The following is a 17,996-nucleotide window of genomic DNA, read 5'->3' on the forward strand; positions in this document are numbered from 1 at the left end:
TGACTTTGAGCTGCATCCGTGTACTATCACCCATATCTGCATCGCACGAGGAACAACGAGGCACCCTGGAATCTGCCTAGAAGGCAAATATTTAGCATTCCGGTAAAAAAAAAAAAAAAGAAGCTATGCATGAGGCTGTTATTAGTTCCATTAAAGGGGACAAGGGACAGATGATATGCCAGTTTGATGCTGGCAAGTCTTCCTAGAGGAAGGCTCTAGAGGATATGCCGGCAGCTTGATTCTCCAACATCATAACATGAATTTCCAATTCATTGTCACGTTATATGTTTTTTAACAGGTATTAGCCTTTCAGGTAGGAGCAGTGTTCCCTCCAGTGGGCCCGTGGGCTGGGGCTGCCGGGACCTGAGCGAGACCAGATGGGGAGTCTGAGAACTCCCAAACCATCCACTGCACGGGGATCAGATCTCAGGCTCAGTGTCCCAGGCCACGAGGTGAGAGCCAGCTGATGTCACAGAGGATGAAGGATGTTTCTAGGCAGACTCAGAAGGCAGGCGAATGACCTGACTGTAGGCACAAGTTGAAGGTGGAATCTGAGACAAATGACAAGATCACCTTCATTGTCTTTCTTTCAGGGACAAGAAAAGATACTTTCTTCAGTGCTACCCAGTCGAGTGCTATTAAAGGGCATGGCCAATTAAAATGGCTGGGATCCCTGTCATGGGTTGAACTGTGTCACCCCAGAAGACATGCTGTATGTGACCTTATTTGGAAATAGGGTTGCTGCAGATAAAGTTAATTAAGGTGATGTCATACTCCAGTGAGGTGAGCCCTTAGGCCAATATGACTCATGTCCTCATTAAAAGAGGGGAAAACACACAGGGTGAAGATGTTACATGACAGCAGAGGTGGACTGGAGTGACACAGCTGCTAGCCAAAGACCGAGGGCCACCACCGTGAGCTAAGAGGCCAGGAGAGACTCCACTACAGGTTTCAGAGGGAGCGTGACACTGCTGTCACCTTGACTTTGAACCTCTAACCTCCAGAACCAGCAGAATAAGCTAATTCCAAGCCAGCTTGCAGTGCTTTGCTTCAGGACCCACAGGAAATGAATATAGTCTCCAAAGACGAATGCGCCACCCCCCTCATCCCCGCCCACAGGAGCACTTGCAGCTGCGTGCCTAGGGCACGCCACCCTCTCCGTGCAGATTTGACTAGTGCCATCGTTGCCATGGTAACTACCCACTTAGGCTATTGAGAGTCAGCTATGAGATGCAGCTGTCTCTCCTCTGAGGCCTGTACCTGTTTTTTGGGTGCTACTATCCAGGATGGCTGGAGGCTGAGGCACCTGCCCCCGCACCTCTAGAATAAAGAACTTGCTCTACCCATGAGAAAACCTTCCAGGGTGCTTGCTCGTCCTCGCTCCTCTCCCAACCCCATAGGCTCCTCCCATCCTCCGGTTGCGGGAAACCAGATGCTTACCTCACGTTTTTTCAAGTGTCCCAGGTTAAGTTTATAGGGTAAATCGCTCTTCCTTTCTGGTATCCTGGAATGATGCGTACAACGTCTTCCTCTGGTCCTGAAGGTTCTGACAGTAAAGGGGGCCATCCAGATACATCCTCTTCATCCATATTGAATGTGTAAGACAGAATAACTTAGTTCACTAAATCTATGCATGTAGGTCTTTAATTTTAAAGAACTAGACCTTTAGCAGAAATTTATTTTAGTGGCTTTGCATTCAACGGACTGTAGGATTATACACTTGGAACCTATATAATCTTATGAACAAATGCCACCCCAATAAATTTAACTTAAAAAGATTTTTAAAGGGAAAAAAAGAGAGAAGTTTTAAGCGCATAGCCCTGAGGCTTGAAAATTGATGATGACACATCGTACTTTGAACAGTTGGTTACGTCCAGCTCTTAAAATGTCTTTTTAAAAAAATTTGAACAGTAGTCTGAGTGACCTAGTGAACCATTCTAGGTTCTACGGTGAGACTTGAATCATTATTGTTTAAACTAAGAACTATCAGATCAAGAAAAGGGAGGACGAGACCAAATCAAAGTTAAATAATGAAGAGGAAAAACGAAGTAAAAACAAATAAAAGGGTAAAATGTGGAAATGTATAGGAGGTATACGAGGGTCATTTTTATGTTGAGGAGAGCTGTAACACCAGATAGGACTATCGTTTTATTGACTGCAAAATTGTATGAAATTCATTCCAAAAGAAGAAGAAAGAGCCTGGATTTCCATCTGGATTTGCGTCAGATCTGACCCTTGTTACTAAGCAGAGCCCCCTCCTCCTATCTGTAGGAAAATGTTTCTTATTCTTTTTTTTTCCCCCTTTGTGTTCTTCTTTCTGAGAACAAAGTGACTCCTCAAGAGTCCTCTTATTTGGCTTCCCTGAGTTGTTATCAGGAGTTTGGGGCTGGTAGGGGACTGGTTGCCAGCTCAGGGCCTTGACAGATGTCCTTGAACTCCTAGGAGCCGAGGTGACCTACATGAACATGACCGCCTACAACAAGGGCCGGCTGCAGTCCTGCTTCTGGATTGTGGACAAACAGCACGTTTACATCGGCAGCGCCGGTTTGGACTGGCGCTCTCTGGGACAGGTAATCTTTCCACGTTATATAAACGCAAGGCTTTTGTCAGCATCAAAACTGCCACATCCATACAGCACTCAGTCGCCTCTGCTGTGGTTGAGGGAAAGAAGCGCTTCTGCCTGAGCCTGTAACATCCCATTAGCTCCCCCGCGTCTGTAAGTCAGCTGCTCACCGACTGGAGACTTCTCTTCCATCAACACCCACCCTTTCTCCCGCTCCTCTCCACGCTGAGCACAAGTGCCGCCTCCTACCTTGTCCAGCCCTGGCGCATAGTTCTCCATATTTGGGATCATGCTATTACACTTAATCATGTCACTTACATTAGCTTCCCTTTCAACTGTGCTTGATGATGTGGGATTTTTTTCCTGGTTGACTGTGATGTGACAGAATATTGCACAGCAGGAGCCTTGCATTAGAACAGATTTTAATGCGAGCAAAGTTGTGCATGAAGCTCACAATTACACGAAGCATTATAATATGTTCTCCAAGTGTCAAATTCAGCCTAAATCATCAGCCTTATTGTTTTGGGAGGTTTTCCAGGGAAACCAGATTATTGCCTTCAATCTATGGTAAAGAGTAAAAATATTACTAATACCTTCAGTATATTGAGGGATTGCTCTATATTAGGTCTTCTTCTAAGCAATTAAAGAGTGTAAACTCATTTCATTTTTATAATAAGCCTTTGTTGTAAATACTACTATCACTCCTTTATTTTACAAAGACAGAAGCTAAGCAACAAACAAGCAACTTAACCAAGGTCACCTTCCAGGAAATGGCAAAGCTAGAATTCACACTGCAGCAATCTAGCTCCAAACCCCTCGCTTTCACGTCACTGCTAATAATTTTTTAAAATTAGTTACATTTATGAAAAATCATTTTCTTCCACAATGTTGCTGTGATACTAAGCTATCGATTCCCTCTCTCACATACTTTTCTTTAAGAAAAGCTATCACTATTCATCAAAAAGACCCTTCACACATTTATATTTTCTGATTCCAAACCCAGGATGACATCATAGCCAGAATATGAAATGGCGCCCACCGTCGCTCAATACTGGAGTTCTGTGAACTCAACCTCTGGGTTGCATTTCCCTAGGAACTATGTATGTTTGTGCTGCTCCCTTCCTATCCTCCAGGGGCTCAGGGTCACCTACTAGATTCCATGGCCACAGGGAGTCCTGCAGGCAGGAAAAAGGCCTCCACAAGGTTTCCCATGTAGGGGTCTGGATTTGTGAATCTCAGGAGCCCCTAAAAAGCCCGTGGAGGAAACAAGCAAACAAAAGAAAACATGGCGTTAACCAAGCAGACAAAAGACTGGCTAAGGTGTGAAGTAGGAAGAAAAGGGCACAAAGGTCCTCAAGCTGCAGGACTCTGGGGACGCAATTCTCAAATAAGAGAAGCTGGGAAAGAAAAGGTGAAAATCATGTTTTGAGAAAAAGTTGCCTTTATAATTTTTTGAACATATCTTCTTAAATGAACTACTAACCTGGAGTTGAAGGTGGGGTTCAATAGGTTCATTGATCACAAGAGTCTGGCAGTTCTGGAGTAGGGGAGATTTTTAAATAAGTAATATTTTTAAAAATAATCGAACAAGCAGGAACATGGCATTTAAACTCTGTTCATGTGTATTTTGATCTTAGCCCACCTTTAGTCTGAAAGGACCTACATGGCCCTTGGAGTGCACAAGCTCCAAAGGAGCAGGAAGAGCTGCTTCCAGCGACTGCCCATCACTGGGTTGGTGGTGAGGCCGTGCAGCCCCCGGGACGGGATGACACAGTGGCATAGCCACCTGCCCAGACCTTGTCCTGTAGCCGGGACAGGAAGAGAAAGCTGACGAGCCCTGGTTCGGCTTGGTATCTAGGCTCACGGAAGCTTTTCATCTTGGACATTACCCCAGAGAACAATCAGCCTAGTGTTTTCCAAAATGTACTCTATGAAATGCTATTTCAGTGATATGGTGGGTCATCACCTGAGAAAAGGGCTCTCTGCACCCTAAGATTGAGAAACTCAAAGTTTAATTTAAATATGTTTCTTCACTGTCAGTTTCCTTTGAGCTATTCATATGCTAACGAGCCTTGCGACTCTCTAAGAGAGTTGAGAGTCTCCAACACTCATTCGACCATTTTGGCCATAAGTTAGTTGTCATAAGTTAGTTGCCTGGATCAAACGTTCCTTGAAGCCTACGTATTCCCCCAAATGGTGGTCTGAGCTCATCCTCCCCTTTTACAGATGAGAACACTGAGGCACAGGTTTGGAGGGCTGGGCTGTGCAGACTGAACAGTGAAGGGCCACAGTGAGGAGATGGGATCTGAGCTGAGACTTGAGACAGGGCTTCGAAGAGTGAGTGAAGACCCAGAGCTGGGAATGAACGTGGTCCATTAGACGATGTATGAGCAATTTCTTGAACGACCAGGGTGCCCCAGCTGGAGAGCCTTGGGACGTAAGGCTGGGAAGCACAAGTGTCAGCTGGGGAAGGACGGTGAGAGGCCGCCTGGTATAGAACGTGGATTCAGACCTTCAGGCCGCCAGGGAACCACGGACCGTCTGTGGTGAGAGCCAGGACCCGAGAACAATGGAGCAAGTCAAGAGGAAGTGCTTAGGTTGAGGAGTGAGGAGAGCAGGGAGACAGGCAGCCTACAGCTGTAACTAAAGAAGGAAGTGGCAGGTCTTCATTTGAATTGAAGATGAATTTTATGTGTCAACTTGGCTAGGCTATGATGCCCAGCTGTATAGTCAAACACCAGGCTAGAAATTGCTATGAAGGTATTTTTTTTTTAGCTGTGATTAACATTCAGAGTAGTAGACTTGAGGAAAGCAGATTATCCTGCCTCCTGTGGTGGGCCTCGTGTAATCAGTTGAAGGTCTTAAGTGCGAGATTGAGGTTTCTAAAAGAAGGAATTTGGTCTCAAGGCTGCAATATAAAAACCCTGCCTGAGTTCCCAGCCTGCCAGCTTGCTCTATGAACTTCAGACGTGCCATCGCTCACAATCATGCGAGCTAATTCCTTCAAATAACTCCCGCCCCCCACCATATATATACACAGTTGATTCTGTTTCTTTGGAGAAGCCTGATTAACACAGGTCGTGACTGTGAGAACTGGAAGGGGGTGACCCAGGAGAAACACGGTAAAGCTGCCTCATCGTGACTGACTCACTGACTACGAGGAATGTGCCTTTGGAAACCGTGGGCATTATTTCCAGCCTCTGGAGCTGGGCCAACTGAGAGAAGGGCCTTCTTGTCAACAGAACTGGGGACTATCAGGAGGAAGGGACAGTCCCGATATCCAGCAGACAGTTGGAGAAACACCAAAGAGATTGGCTGATACTGTGCTTTTTATCTAATAGCTTGAGCACCTGAACAGTAATGGTTCTTGACTGGCCCTAAAGCTACTGATTTCATCGTATCTGCTATTTCTGATGATAACCATCCAGAGGGCTGTTGAGGAGAGCGGCACACCTTCTGCCTCACCCAGCCTGGATTCCCTTCAAGTCTCCCTGGGGGTTGGAGCTGTTGCTTCACATTAGCGATGAGAAAGGGTGCTGAGGTTTAGAGAGTCTTTGATTCCTTCTTCTTGTCTTTTTTTTTTCTTTCACTAAAAAGAACAAAGGACTGAGGGATAGTTTTGAAGACCCAGTGGGCGTGCAGGTGGGCAAGACACATCTTCACAGCACATCTGCTAGCACCAGGCTGACATTGTTATCAGAATTTTTGACGTTCTAAAGATGTATGGGAAGGGGTACATTGCTAATACAGGCAACCAGATATCAGAACCAACATGAAGATGAACCACAGCGAAAGGCGACTCAACTGCAAGTACACCAGAGAACAATGAATATTTCTTAGGCAACATGGAATGAAGGAAACAAAGGATTAATTCTCCCAGTATTGATTGAGAAGATTACCTAGGTTGCATAGAAAGATTATTTTTGTTGGCATATGCATTTTACTTTTTTAATTTTTTTCTCAGTTGAATAAAGGGTTTTTAAATTGAATTTATGGGGATTTAAAATTCCCCATTGGTTAATATAATTATATAGGTTTCAGGGGTAGGGGGAATAGGAGAGGGTAAAGGTGGGATAAATGGCAAAGGAAGACATATGCATTTTAAAGTATATGAAGAAATAGAAGGTGCTGTTTCTTACAAAAGAAATATATTAGCAGACTGCATTTTCAATAACAAAGTTACGCTTCTTTTCTTCAATTTCTAAAGCAACAGCTTGGTAGGTAATATTGTTCAAAAGGGCCTATGTAGGAAATTCTCTTTCCCAGACTCCCCCATGGGAGACATTCTCGAAAAGCTGGTTTATTGTCTGTTGTAAAATAGTCTCAATTTGTGCAATTAAGTGAAGAAATAATAGCGCCATTGGCCCTCTTCTGTTTGCCGTTCCTACAATGAGATGTAGTCAGTAGGTTGTTCCCACTTGTTTCCAAAATCTTCCCTCATGTGTACCTCCAACCCTTATTGTAAATGGCATAATTTGATATGTCCATTAGGACCCCGTATGTGAAATGTCTTGAGGTCTCTTATCTTAGCCACCTTTTTTTCCCCTAGATATAATCCATTTGGTTATCGCCCTCTTAAAATATGATGCTTAAAATTCAATACAATACTTCAAAAGTAGCGTCCCCAGGTGGACTTCGGCTTGTAGTCAGCTGAGCATTTTATTTCTGAAAACGCGGAGTAACTGTAGAGTCACCGTTTGGCAAGCCTCATTGTTTTTGTTGGCTGTTACTAAGCTTGTTGCTTGGCAGTATAAGGTAGTGGTTGGAGTCCAGTAGGACTGAAATTGAATATTTTTTCTACCTTTAATAATTATATGACTTTGGGCAAGTTCTTCCATTTCTGTGAACTTCAGTCTACAATTGAACTAACAATGCCGACCTCCTACGGTTGTTGGGGATTAAGTGGGGTATTCTGAGACACCCCAGCCCTGTGCATGCAGCATGGTTATTGCTCAGTGACTTATAGCCTTGGAGTTGATGATAAGGAAACCCTTCCTTCCTTGATCAGTTACCTCGATGAATGAGTCATGGGAATGCCATAGAATCTAGTGTTTATTTATTGTCTTGGGCAAAGATTACATAAATCTCCCCAGGTTCATCCAAAATCATGTGGCCTAGTTAACAGCAGAATAAGGTGGGCAGCGACACCCAAGGGGCCTGGACCATGGGCCATGTCCCTGTGAAGGGAGGTCTCTGATGTCTTGCCATTGAGCCACTTTCTACATCAGGTGCTTGCTGTTCAAAGTTATCATCATTGCTCATACATAGAAAGCAACTGACCAGATTTACAAACAACACAAATCTGGGGGACAGGGCTGAAACCTCGGTTTTCAGAAACATAACTTAACGAGATTTTAGCAAGTGAATCAGACCAAGCCCAACAAGAGGAAATTGAATGAGGATGTGAAATAAATGAAGACCATCCAAGTGAGAATAAGAAAAAGCATTGATTCTAGAGAGAGAGAAAGGGAAGAGGAGAGAGAGAAAGAGAAACATCCATGTGCATGAGAAAATACCCATCATCCCGACCAGGGACTGAACCCACAACCTAGGCAGCATGTGCCCTGACCAGGACTCGCATCTGCAGCCTTTCAATCTACAGGATGTTGCTTCAACCAGCCGAGCCACACTAGCCAGGGATAACCATGTCACTCGTAAAACCATGTATGACAACTGCGATCAGAGCTTAGAAATTACAGGAGGAAGAATTCTCATCAGTGTAAGCAAGAATTTTCTAACCCTAGAGCCTTCCAGCGGTGGACAGTCCAACCTTGTGAGAGAGTTAGCCCCCTGTCCCAGGCAGGGGCGGAGAGAAAACCCCTCTGGGATGCAGAGGAGGAAATATTTTGGAGGCTGGGGCAGGAGGAGATGGCAGGCAGCTCTGGTTTCTTCATCAGAGCTTAAACATATTGCGGTCAATAAATGCGAGCAAACATCATCATCGCCATCATTATTGCTATTATTTTACACAACTTGCTACACACAGCAGGGAGGATTCCAGACACTTCTGCTTCCCATCCTTCCATAGGGTCCAAATCACAGGTGTGGTTATGCCCAGGAGACTGGCCACGCACACTCTCTACGTTGGGCTTGGGGACAGAGAGGGGACCTACCTGCAAAGCCGGTCCACACCAGTTTAGTAACCCTTCTGACACTGGCCTCATGATGGTTGAGAATATATATATATTCATCATAAAAATAAGCTTTTATATGCAGAAAAATACCACTGTACACCATGAAGGTTTGTTTTGTTTTGTTTTTAATATTGAGGTAAGACTCTTTAAATGGCAAAGCTCGTTGAAAATATACACACAGATTTTATTTCCTTCAACAAAAGTTTATTAAAAACATTTCACTGGATTTCTTTGAGAGTTTAGTCAGACTAAGAAATGCATTTATGTTAACCACTATATTTAAAAAGTTTCACTTAGGCAATTTTTACTACCCCATTTTTCTTTATGGCTTCCCTATTTTAATTTGAAAAAACTGGAATGTATTATCTTGATACAATGACTTGCAAAAATACTGCTCTCACACCCATAAATCATTCTGCATACTTCAAGTGTTACAGCTCAAGCATCAATTATAATTAGCTGTCACTTCAGTCCTTTATTGTCGAAGTCACCAAAGTGTAGCTGTCATATTTTTTTAAAACATTTTCTGGAATTTGATTCCCTCAGCAACTGCGTGGGGAAAATTAGCTCCATTGCCTGGCACCATTGTAACATGGCTGTCTGAGGCCCCGCCCACAAACTACGAAACTGCTTCTGCATTGTTTTAACCAAAGCGGAAGGTACCGTATTTGGACCTTAAGAACTGCCTGAAAATACTATTTCAGTTCTGAATCGCCTGCGTGACTGGATGGTTTTTCTAGAAACGGTGGGTCTGAATTTCATTTTTGGGATCCTGTAGGAGACGCCAGACTTCATGATAAAGCAAGATGAAGACAAAGCAAACACACAGGGACGAATGTTAATAGGTTCATAGTTTTGAGTAAGAGCTTTTTACTTGTTTAGAAAGTTCCCATAAACATTGATTTGTTTGGCCTCACAGCAGTCCCGTGATACCCAGGGAAGACTTTAGATGTTTCATCTTACAGATCAGGTGACGGTGTCCAAGAGGCCCGTGGACGATGTCCTGGAATTATTCCACCAGTTAGCATCAAAGTTAGGACGAGGACCCAGACTTCTGGTTCATGGGACAGTCTTGCCTGTACTACACACTTTCTCTTAAAAATCTGCTCTGCCCTGTCCCGGTGGCTCAGTTGGTTGGAGTATTGCCCCGCACACCAAAGGGGCAGGTTCGATCCCTGGTCGGAGTGCATAGAGAAGGCAACCCAACGATGTTTTTCTCACACATCAATGTTTCTCTCTCCTTCCCTTCCTCTCTCTCTAACATCAATAAACAGATCCTCAGGTGAGGATTAAATATATATATTTGGCTGAATCAGTGGTCCAAACACAAGATGGGGTTTATTCTCATACTATTATTTATTAATCATTGGATTATTTTCCATAAGAACAACTGTAAACCTACTTTTGCCACATCCTGTATATAGCAACATCCCACATTTACAGTAATATCCCAGAGCTCTAGAAACTGGATATTTGAGAGGCTTCTCTAACTAGAATACAACCAAGAACCAAGAAATACATATATATGCAAGAAGACCCTGCACAGCCCAAACTGCGCAGAGCTCTACCCTGTTGCTTATTGGAGCACCACGTAGGGCCCTGTTAAAGATCTGCTTGTCCTTAGACTCACCACAGATCTAATGGACTCCCAAGCGTTAGCCGGTCAGAAGTCACAAGATGGAAGAACACTGACCGGACAGTGAGAACTGTCCATGGGGCAGAAGGAAACACTGACCGTTAAAAACAAGACACGAGATCAGAAATCCTGGCCACCAGGAACCCATCCCGAGGCTCCCAAGGCTCCCAGCCTCCAGGATGACTATGACTTTCTATTGAGGAAAAGAAAAAACTCTCTCCACTCACCCCTGTCGGTTCAGGACACAAGAGATGTGCTTACACCGTCAGAAGGGCTAAAGGTTTAGTCCACAGAGCAGTAAACTGTAATGCTGGCCCAGGCCTGACCCGACTGGGTATCAGGTTAAATGGCTTTGAGATCATCTACCTGCCTCCACGTGGCAGGACCCATCCCCCCGGCCCCCATCCATTGAGCTTCCATGGGAATTCTGTGATGCTTCCATCATATATAAACACAGATACCGATTTTTTTCAGATTTGTATATTTAGTGAAATTACAAAAAATTTATCTGCCTTCTAACTATAATTTTTTTAAACATGGGGCTCAAATTAACTTTAATTCACTTGCATCTGTCTAGATGGCATTTTTTTCCTTTTGTCAGCTCTTACCCCAAACCGAAGAAATAACAGCAAAAATAGCTCAGGCCACTTTAACATTCTATTGCATTTTATTCATGTCCTCAAAGCCCTACTCGTTCTCATTTAATTTATGTCTGCCCATCCTCTCCCCCAAGACAAATTCCCATTTCCCCCTGCTCTCTCTTGGCCCTTCGCCTCGTTCACTTGGGTTCCAACCCATCTTTGCGTTTTTTGTGTTAAGTCCTGCCTTTAAATCCATATTAGTCCATTTCTAAGCTTAAATCCCCAAGCAAAACATGAGATCTGTATAAAGATAATTAGCCCTCTTCCCTTTATTTCATATTTGGTGATCTTCTCACAAGGGATTTTCATGGAGAGGGAGAGGCAGGCAACCTTGCTGACTCTCCTGGGGGCCTCTCCCTGGGTAGGGGTCCCTGATGGAACCGCTGTGACTGCAGGGACCCACAGTGCCTGCAGGGGGCTGGGAAGCTGGCCCTGGAGATGTCTCTAACTCTGACAGGCCTGCCAGATGGCCTCAGAGATCGCATCCGCAACAGGCGGAAGACGCCATATTTAAGGCAGCCTGAAATGGTTTTATTTTCAAGTTATTTTTAGTGGACATTGTCAGTTTCTTGGTGTCACTGGGTGTCTCCACCCAGCACCAACAAAAGAGTGAGAGAGAGTCTTAAGGAGACATGTTTTCATCAGTGAAAACAAGCAGCAAAGCAGAAGAGGCTAACAAATAGGTGTGTAAGGCCTTGGAACATTTTCAGGGGGAAAGAAGTTAGTTGAGGGGAGCTCTTCTCTCTTTGCCTTCATATGCCACAAACCCTACATAGAACTCCTGGAGGTGGGCGAGGGAAGGTCCTAGAACTCCCAATGTAGAGCCCTCCCAGGCAGACAACATTCCTCACAGTGACAGACCTCCACTTGCACATCTCAAGTGATGGGAGACTCACTTCCACATAAGCAGCTTACTTCTCGATGTCCCCTTTCATTAGAAAAGTCTTCCTCAATTTTAATCCAAAATCTGCCTCCCAAATCTTTAATCCATCCACCCAAGTTCTAGAACAAACGTTCTTATAGGCCCTAGCAAAAATTATGACAATATACACTTAAAAACTTTTGAGCATTGAGCCATTCCATCAAGGGACATATTCATGAGGACCCTGAACCGATTTATATTTCTCTCTCACATTGACGTTTCTCTCCCTCTCTTTCTCCTTCCTTCCCCCTTCTCTCAAAATAAATAAATGAAATCTTTATTTCTAAAGTTTTTTAAAGAAGAAAGTTAATGAAAAAAGCAAGTTTCAAAATTCTGTATGCAGAAGGATATGTATATATGGACATAGACATATACCCAGTGTTAATACTGTATATACCATGAATGGGATTATACATAATATACATATACTGTATATACACATAATAGTGTATATATCAGTTATGCATATGTCCAGATGCAACTAACAATAAAAACTCACACTGGCTTACACAGATCAGACTTTGGTTGTTTGCGCAGCTAAATGACCTGGTGGCTCAGTGGATGCCACCGAGGACCTTGAGCCTTTCTGTCTTTTTGCCTCCATCCTCATGTCAGTTGCACTGGGGGCAAACGGTAGATGAAATCCCGTAGTTCCCTCCTCTGTGTTCCAGGAAGCAAGTGGGAAAGACACTGATACTTCAGGCAGAGGACAGAGGGGTTGCTCCCACCGAGGGCAGGCTCTTTGGGAAGGGAGGTCCCCAGGCCCTTCTGCACCCCCTTGGTTGCCATGTGGCCGTCGCTAGCTGGGGAGGAGGGCTGAGGCCGGGCGCTGGGTCAACCAACCAATGGACAGTGTTTGCCATAGTAGAGCCGTGTGGAGGGTTAACAGAGGCAATGATTTGGGCCTCCTTGGGCTAGAATAATATACACGTTCCTTGGATATTAGTGAAAATTTGGAAACTTTTCATAAGAAACTGCCAAACCCTCCTACATCATCACAAACATCACCTCCTCTTTTAGGTCTTCGTTTTAATAAGTACATGATGTGCTTACGTGTTTGTTTTCTTCCCTGCAGGAGTTGGTAGATCATGAGTTCAGATTGCTTGTGTGTCCATGACTAAGCTGTGTGATTTTTAAAGGCCTCCATTTTCTAATCTGTAAAATGGTGATTATACTACATTACAGGGGGTGTTGCTAAGCTTGCATAAAATTAGACGAGAAAATATAAAAAGGATGAAGTAGTTTTGCAGTAACTATCTTTCTTTCTCCTTCTGAAAATTCATAAAATGCCCTGTCTTTCTCATGTTGCTTCTGTTTTGCCTCCTGTTTTAGCTGTTTGTTAGTTTTACATCTTTTCAGCTTTTCCTTATGAAGGACAGTGACTATACCTTTTTTTTTTAATTCTCTACAGACTGTAGAATAGTACCTAGTACATATCATCTCATTCCCCAGTATATTAAAATTGAATTTACATTTTATTAAAAATACTTGAGCCCTGGCCAGGTGGCTCAGTTGGTTAGAGCGTCATCCCATACACCAGAAAGGTTTTGGGTTGGATTCCCCCTCAGGGCACTTACCTAGGTTACGGGTTCGATCCCAAGTCAGGGCACATACAGGAAGCAACCAATCAATGTTTCTCTCTCTCCCCCTCTCTCCCTTCCTTTTTCTCCAAAATCAATAAACATTTCCTCAGGTGAGCATTTAAAAAAAATACTTGAGTTATCTATCGCAGAGTAACTCCCCCAAAATTGATCGTACTGCTTTTTCCTCCACGCTCTGGGTTCTGATGTGGCTAATGAATTGGAACTGTCGCCAAGCACCTATTTATGAGTAATCACTCTGACTTGTGCTGACAGATGCTGCCTCTGCAGTTGTCATCAAGAAGCCACAGGGGTCTAGAAACTTCTGGAATACTGTCAACCCCCCAAGCTGTGAAGGTTTTCCATTCTTTCCAAGAAAAATGAAGGCGCAAAAGAATCTCAAGTTAAGTTTAAAATGCCATTCTTAAAAAAAGTAAAAGGCAGAGAGATTTTTCTTTCTATTTCATTTCAGTAATATAGGCATTAAAGTTCTAATTAGGGGAGTTGAGAGACCCTTAAGAAGCCCATGAAAACGAGTCCCTGACAAATAAATAGCTTCCCTTCTATAATATGTCTGCCCCTGGCAAGCCCTGTGGGGCAGACTTATCATTGCTCTGTCTTACCTGAAAATAAAACAGACTCCTATTTATGACCATCTAGAAAAGAGCTATAGGTATGTATTTGCCCTCCTACCCCCCGATAGAAATTATGAAAAGAACATGAGGTAGTAAGAGTTTATTTTATCAATGTTCTTGGTCAGAACTCTCCCAAATAATATACGCATCTAATTATCCCATTTTAGAAGTTCCCCAACTGATGTACTGATAATTGCTTTTACTCAGCCTTTCTCCCTTTCCCTCTTTATTTCCTCAGTTTTTAGAAGCGGCCAGCCTGCGGTAGGTCCATTGCCTTTGGCAAATGAAGCATTATTCTTTCTGATGGCGACGTGGGGCTGGGCTGCTCTGATTTTATGGGGCCAGTTCATTCATTTCAGGAACACACTGTGATGAATGTCTGTGTTCCCCAGGTAGATTCCAAATAACATAAACATAGGCAGCCAGCTGTCTCCGCAAATTACCATTGTTTCATGCAGTGTGATCCTGAGTAAATCAGTTAAGCTCCTTTCCTTAAGAAGCCTGCTCTAAGCCAGAGAGGAAGAAGTAGGAGTCAGGAGAGACAGCGTCCTAGGGCTTGGTAGGGAAGTTCTTGTACCCACTCCAGGCTATAACTTCTGAATCACATCTGCTGATGATTGCCTTTCATCTCAAGAATCCACTTCTACTATCCCATATGAAAAATAACAAAGTACTTGTTGATGTACAAACATCCAAACCTATGAAAAAAATTGTATAAGAGTTTATTAAAATGTATTTGAGCCAAACTGAGGACATGCCCCGATGCATGATTTCAACAAACTATAAAGTCCCCCAGAGAATAATAGTTTGGCAGTTCTTTTCTATGCATTTGGAATCAAAGTAGGGCATGTAAGGAAGGTTACATGAAATCCATTGGTGGTAGATGAAAGGGGCCGAGAAAGCAAGGCAGAGAAACATCTATGATTGGGTAAAAAGGAAAATGGAACGATGCATACTTCTTTTACATTGGTGGTGAGTACAGGATCGTTAATATTTAACATTTACAATAAATAGAGATGGTGTGAACAGGCAACGAGATCGAGGGTGGTCCGGCCTCTGAGGGGCATGGGGAAGAAGATTACACTGGTGTTTCATAAATGCACAAGAACAGTGGGCAGGGCCACTTCAGAGCAAAAGTTAACCTTTTACGAAGATCGCTTCAGGGCTGGGCTGTGACTTCACGCCTCGACCTGCCCAGTTAGGAATTTATGATCAGATCATCTTGCGAGGCTACTTTTGGTCACTTAACTTCTCAGGCATGTCCTGTGGCCCCAGAGCTTGTCAGGTTTACCACACAGCTCCCCTTTTGTCCATAAACTTAAATGCTTCCTGACCTTTTATACACAGTCTCACTCTTTTCTGACATTCCTGCTATTTTTTTTTTTTTTTTTGACAGTGCAATGGGATGTGAGTCCCAACAGTGGAGAGTAAGTAGTTTCAAACTTAAAGTTAAAAATCTTTTGAATTATAACTTCTCAAGAGTTAGAAGATAACTCAGAGCTATGTTTCCCAAACTGTTCACCAAGGCACCCTGGATTTCAATTGTCAGGGAAAACACAGCAAATCTGTTGGTCTGGTCACCACAAACGTTACTAACTCAAAGGCGTTCATAGTTTCAACACTCTGTTTTTGGCAGGTGCTCTGATAAAAAACAAGTACTGAGCAAAGGTCTTTGTGGAGCAAGAAATGAGGCTGTGCCCAGTATAGTTCCAGATTCTGAGTTGCACCAAGCAGATGTACACATACCATTAATAAATAATTGTGGTCATTGGGGAGTGAAAAAATGTATTCTACATTTATTGGTACAGTTTTTAAAACAACCATGAAGTTGTTAATACCTCAATAAAAATGAAGCCATTTGGATCCAACTACTTAATAAACCCAACTTTTAGGTGTTTCTTTTGACTTAGGAGTCCTATACAAAAATTACTGAGACATGAAGGGTCCTGTGATCTGAGAAAGTTTGGGAAACTCTGCCTTAAAGTTCAGAAAGTCCAACTAGTCTAGATGCCTATTTGATGGCATTAAAATATTTACTAAGGAATATTTTAATAAAATATTTAAATTATAATAAAGCAAAACATGCTATAACCAGCTGTTCTCATGGGGGGACATCACAAATAATGTTCAATAATAAATACTCAAGTCGGGGATGAAGTTGATTGACATTGTATTAGTATCCATTCAACTTTCCTTTTGCTACTTTTCTTGTCGAAGTTAAGGCAAAGCAAAATTAAACCTCCACCACCTCTTCCCTTTAGATGACGCTATGGTGACTTTCTGTTAACCCTGATTGTATGTCAGAATTCATGAACAAAGGCCATCAGAAAGTGAAATGACATGTAATCAACTGTGTAAGGAGAGGGAGGAACAAGTCATGAGAGGAAGAGAGAAAAACAGATACAGCATATTTTAAAAGTCGACGATTTTATAGAAACACTTAAAACTTACATCCCTTTGGTGCCCGTGAAGACCTCTCTAAGCTTCCTGGAGCCTTAGAAATGCCCCACGCTCAGTGTCAAAGCACAACCTGCCTAGTTTAACCTGCACAGCAGAGCAGCTGCCAGTCGGAGCCCCTGGGGAGGCTTCCTTGGTCGCCTGCACTGCAGGGCGTTCTGCTCTTTGGAGAACAGCTGGGTGGGAAGCCAGGCAGACCAGCTACGCTTCAAGAAGAGCATCTCACACATAAACATTTGTCCTGCACTCTTCTTCATGGATATCCAGGGAGGGGGATGGAAACCCATTAGGCCTATATAATCTCGTTAAATTCTCACATCAACCCTTAAAGGTAGAAATGAGCACCCTAACTTTTACCACTGAGTAGACATTAAAGAATTGACCCTGAAGGGCCAATTTAGAAATTCTCTTTTTTGATACAGACCAAAATCATCGTGAATCAAAAATTCGGCAAATACTTCTGAGCCTTGTGCTTAGGGAAGCAACAATACAGACTTTGGAAAAGGAAATTGGATAGACGGTGAACGGCCTGGGATGCTAAATTTAAAAGTTTGGGGTATATCTTTTAAAGAACGGAGAGCCATTGGCAATATTTGACCTTGACCTAATCAAAGAAGTATTGCATTTTAGAGAGATGAAGATAAAAACATCAGGGAGGAGACATTTACACAGCAGTTTATAGTACTTTAAATTCCTTCAATGCTGGGCGCAGGAGGCAGACCATAGTTGAATGTTCTCTGCAGCAGGGCTTTAATAACTTTGGAATGAGCTGCACGCAAGTTATTTTAAATTTTTCTACACATTGAAAAAGTTCTTAACAGGTGAAATCATCAAAATTTCATTTAACCCAATATGTCTAAAATATTAGCATTTCAATATGTAATCAATAAGAAATGGAGATATTTTACATTTTTTCATACTAAATCTCCTAAATTCAGTGTGTAACTTACACTCCTAAGCACTACTTGATTCAGACTAGCCACATTTTAACTGCTCAGTAGCCTCACATAGTCATTTAGCTACCTTGTTGGAGAAAGCGGCTGGAGAGCCTTGCTTCTTCACCTGTGGACTACAGACCAGCAGGGTCAACATCATTGGAGCTTGTTGGAAATGCACGATTCTCGTGTTCCACCCACAACTTTACCGAGTCAAAGTCTGAATTTTAATAGGATGACCTGTGTGATTTCTGTGCTTGTTAAAGCTGAGAATCACTGTCTTCTAGAACAATGCTTCTCAACATGTGATATTTGGGGGCCAGAACCAGCAGCATCAGCGTCACTTGGAAAATTTTGGTGGCACCAACACAAACCTATTGAGTTAGACCAGGGCCAGAAATCTGAGTTCTGCCAAGCTCTCCAAATGATTCCAATACACGCTTGAGTCTGAGAACCACTGTACTAAAACATCTTCCTCTGAGGAGGACACTAA

General features: G+C 43.0%; 1 protein-coding gene across 1 annotated transcript in view; it reads left to right on the top strand.

Moving 5' to 3' along the window:
- Positions 1–17,996, top strand: part of PLD5 (phospholipase D family member 5) — a 168,648-nt gene that overhangs the window by 112,155 nt on the left and 38,497 nt on the right. Inside the window, exon 5 of the mRNA XM_054576705.1 lies at positions 2,443–2,570. Coding sequence (XP_054432680.1) covers positions 2,443–2,570 — 128 coding nt within the window. The remainder of the gene's footprint in view (positions 1–2,442; positions 2,571–17,996) is intronic.

The sequence above is a fragment of the Pteronotus mesoamericanus genome, unplaced genomic scaffold, assembly GCF_021234165.1.
Source record: "Pteronotus mesoamericanus isolate MK-2021 breed Mesoamerican mustached bat unplaced genomic scaffold, CSHL_Meso_final contig_347, whole genome shotgun sequence".
Lineage (NCBI taxonomy): Eukaryota > Metazoa > Chordata > Mammalia > Chiroptera > Mormoopidae > Pteronotus > Pteronotus mesoamericanus.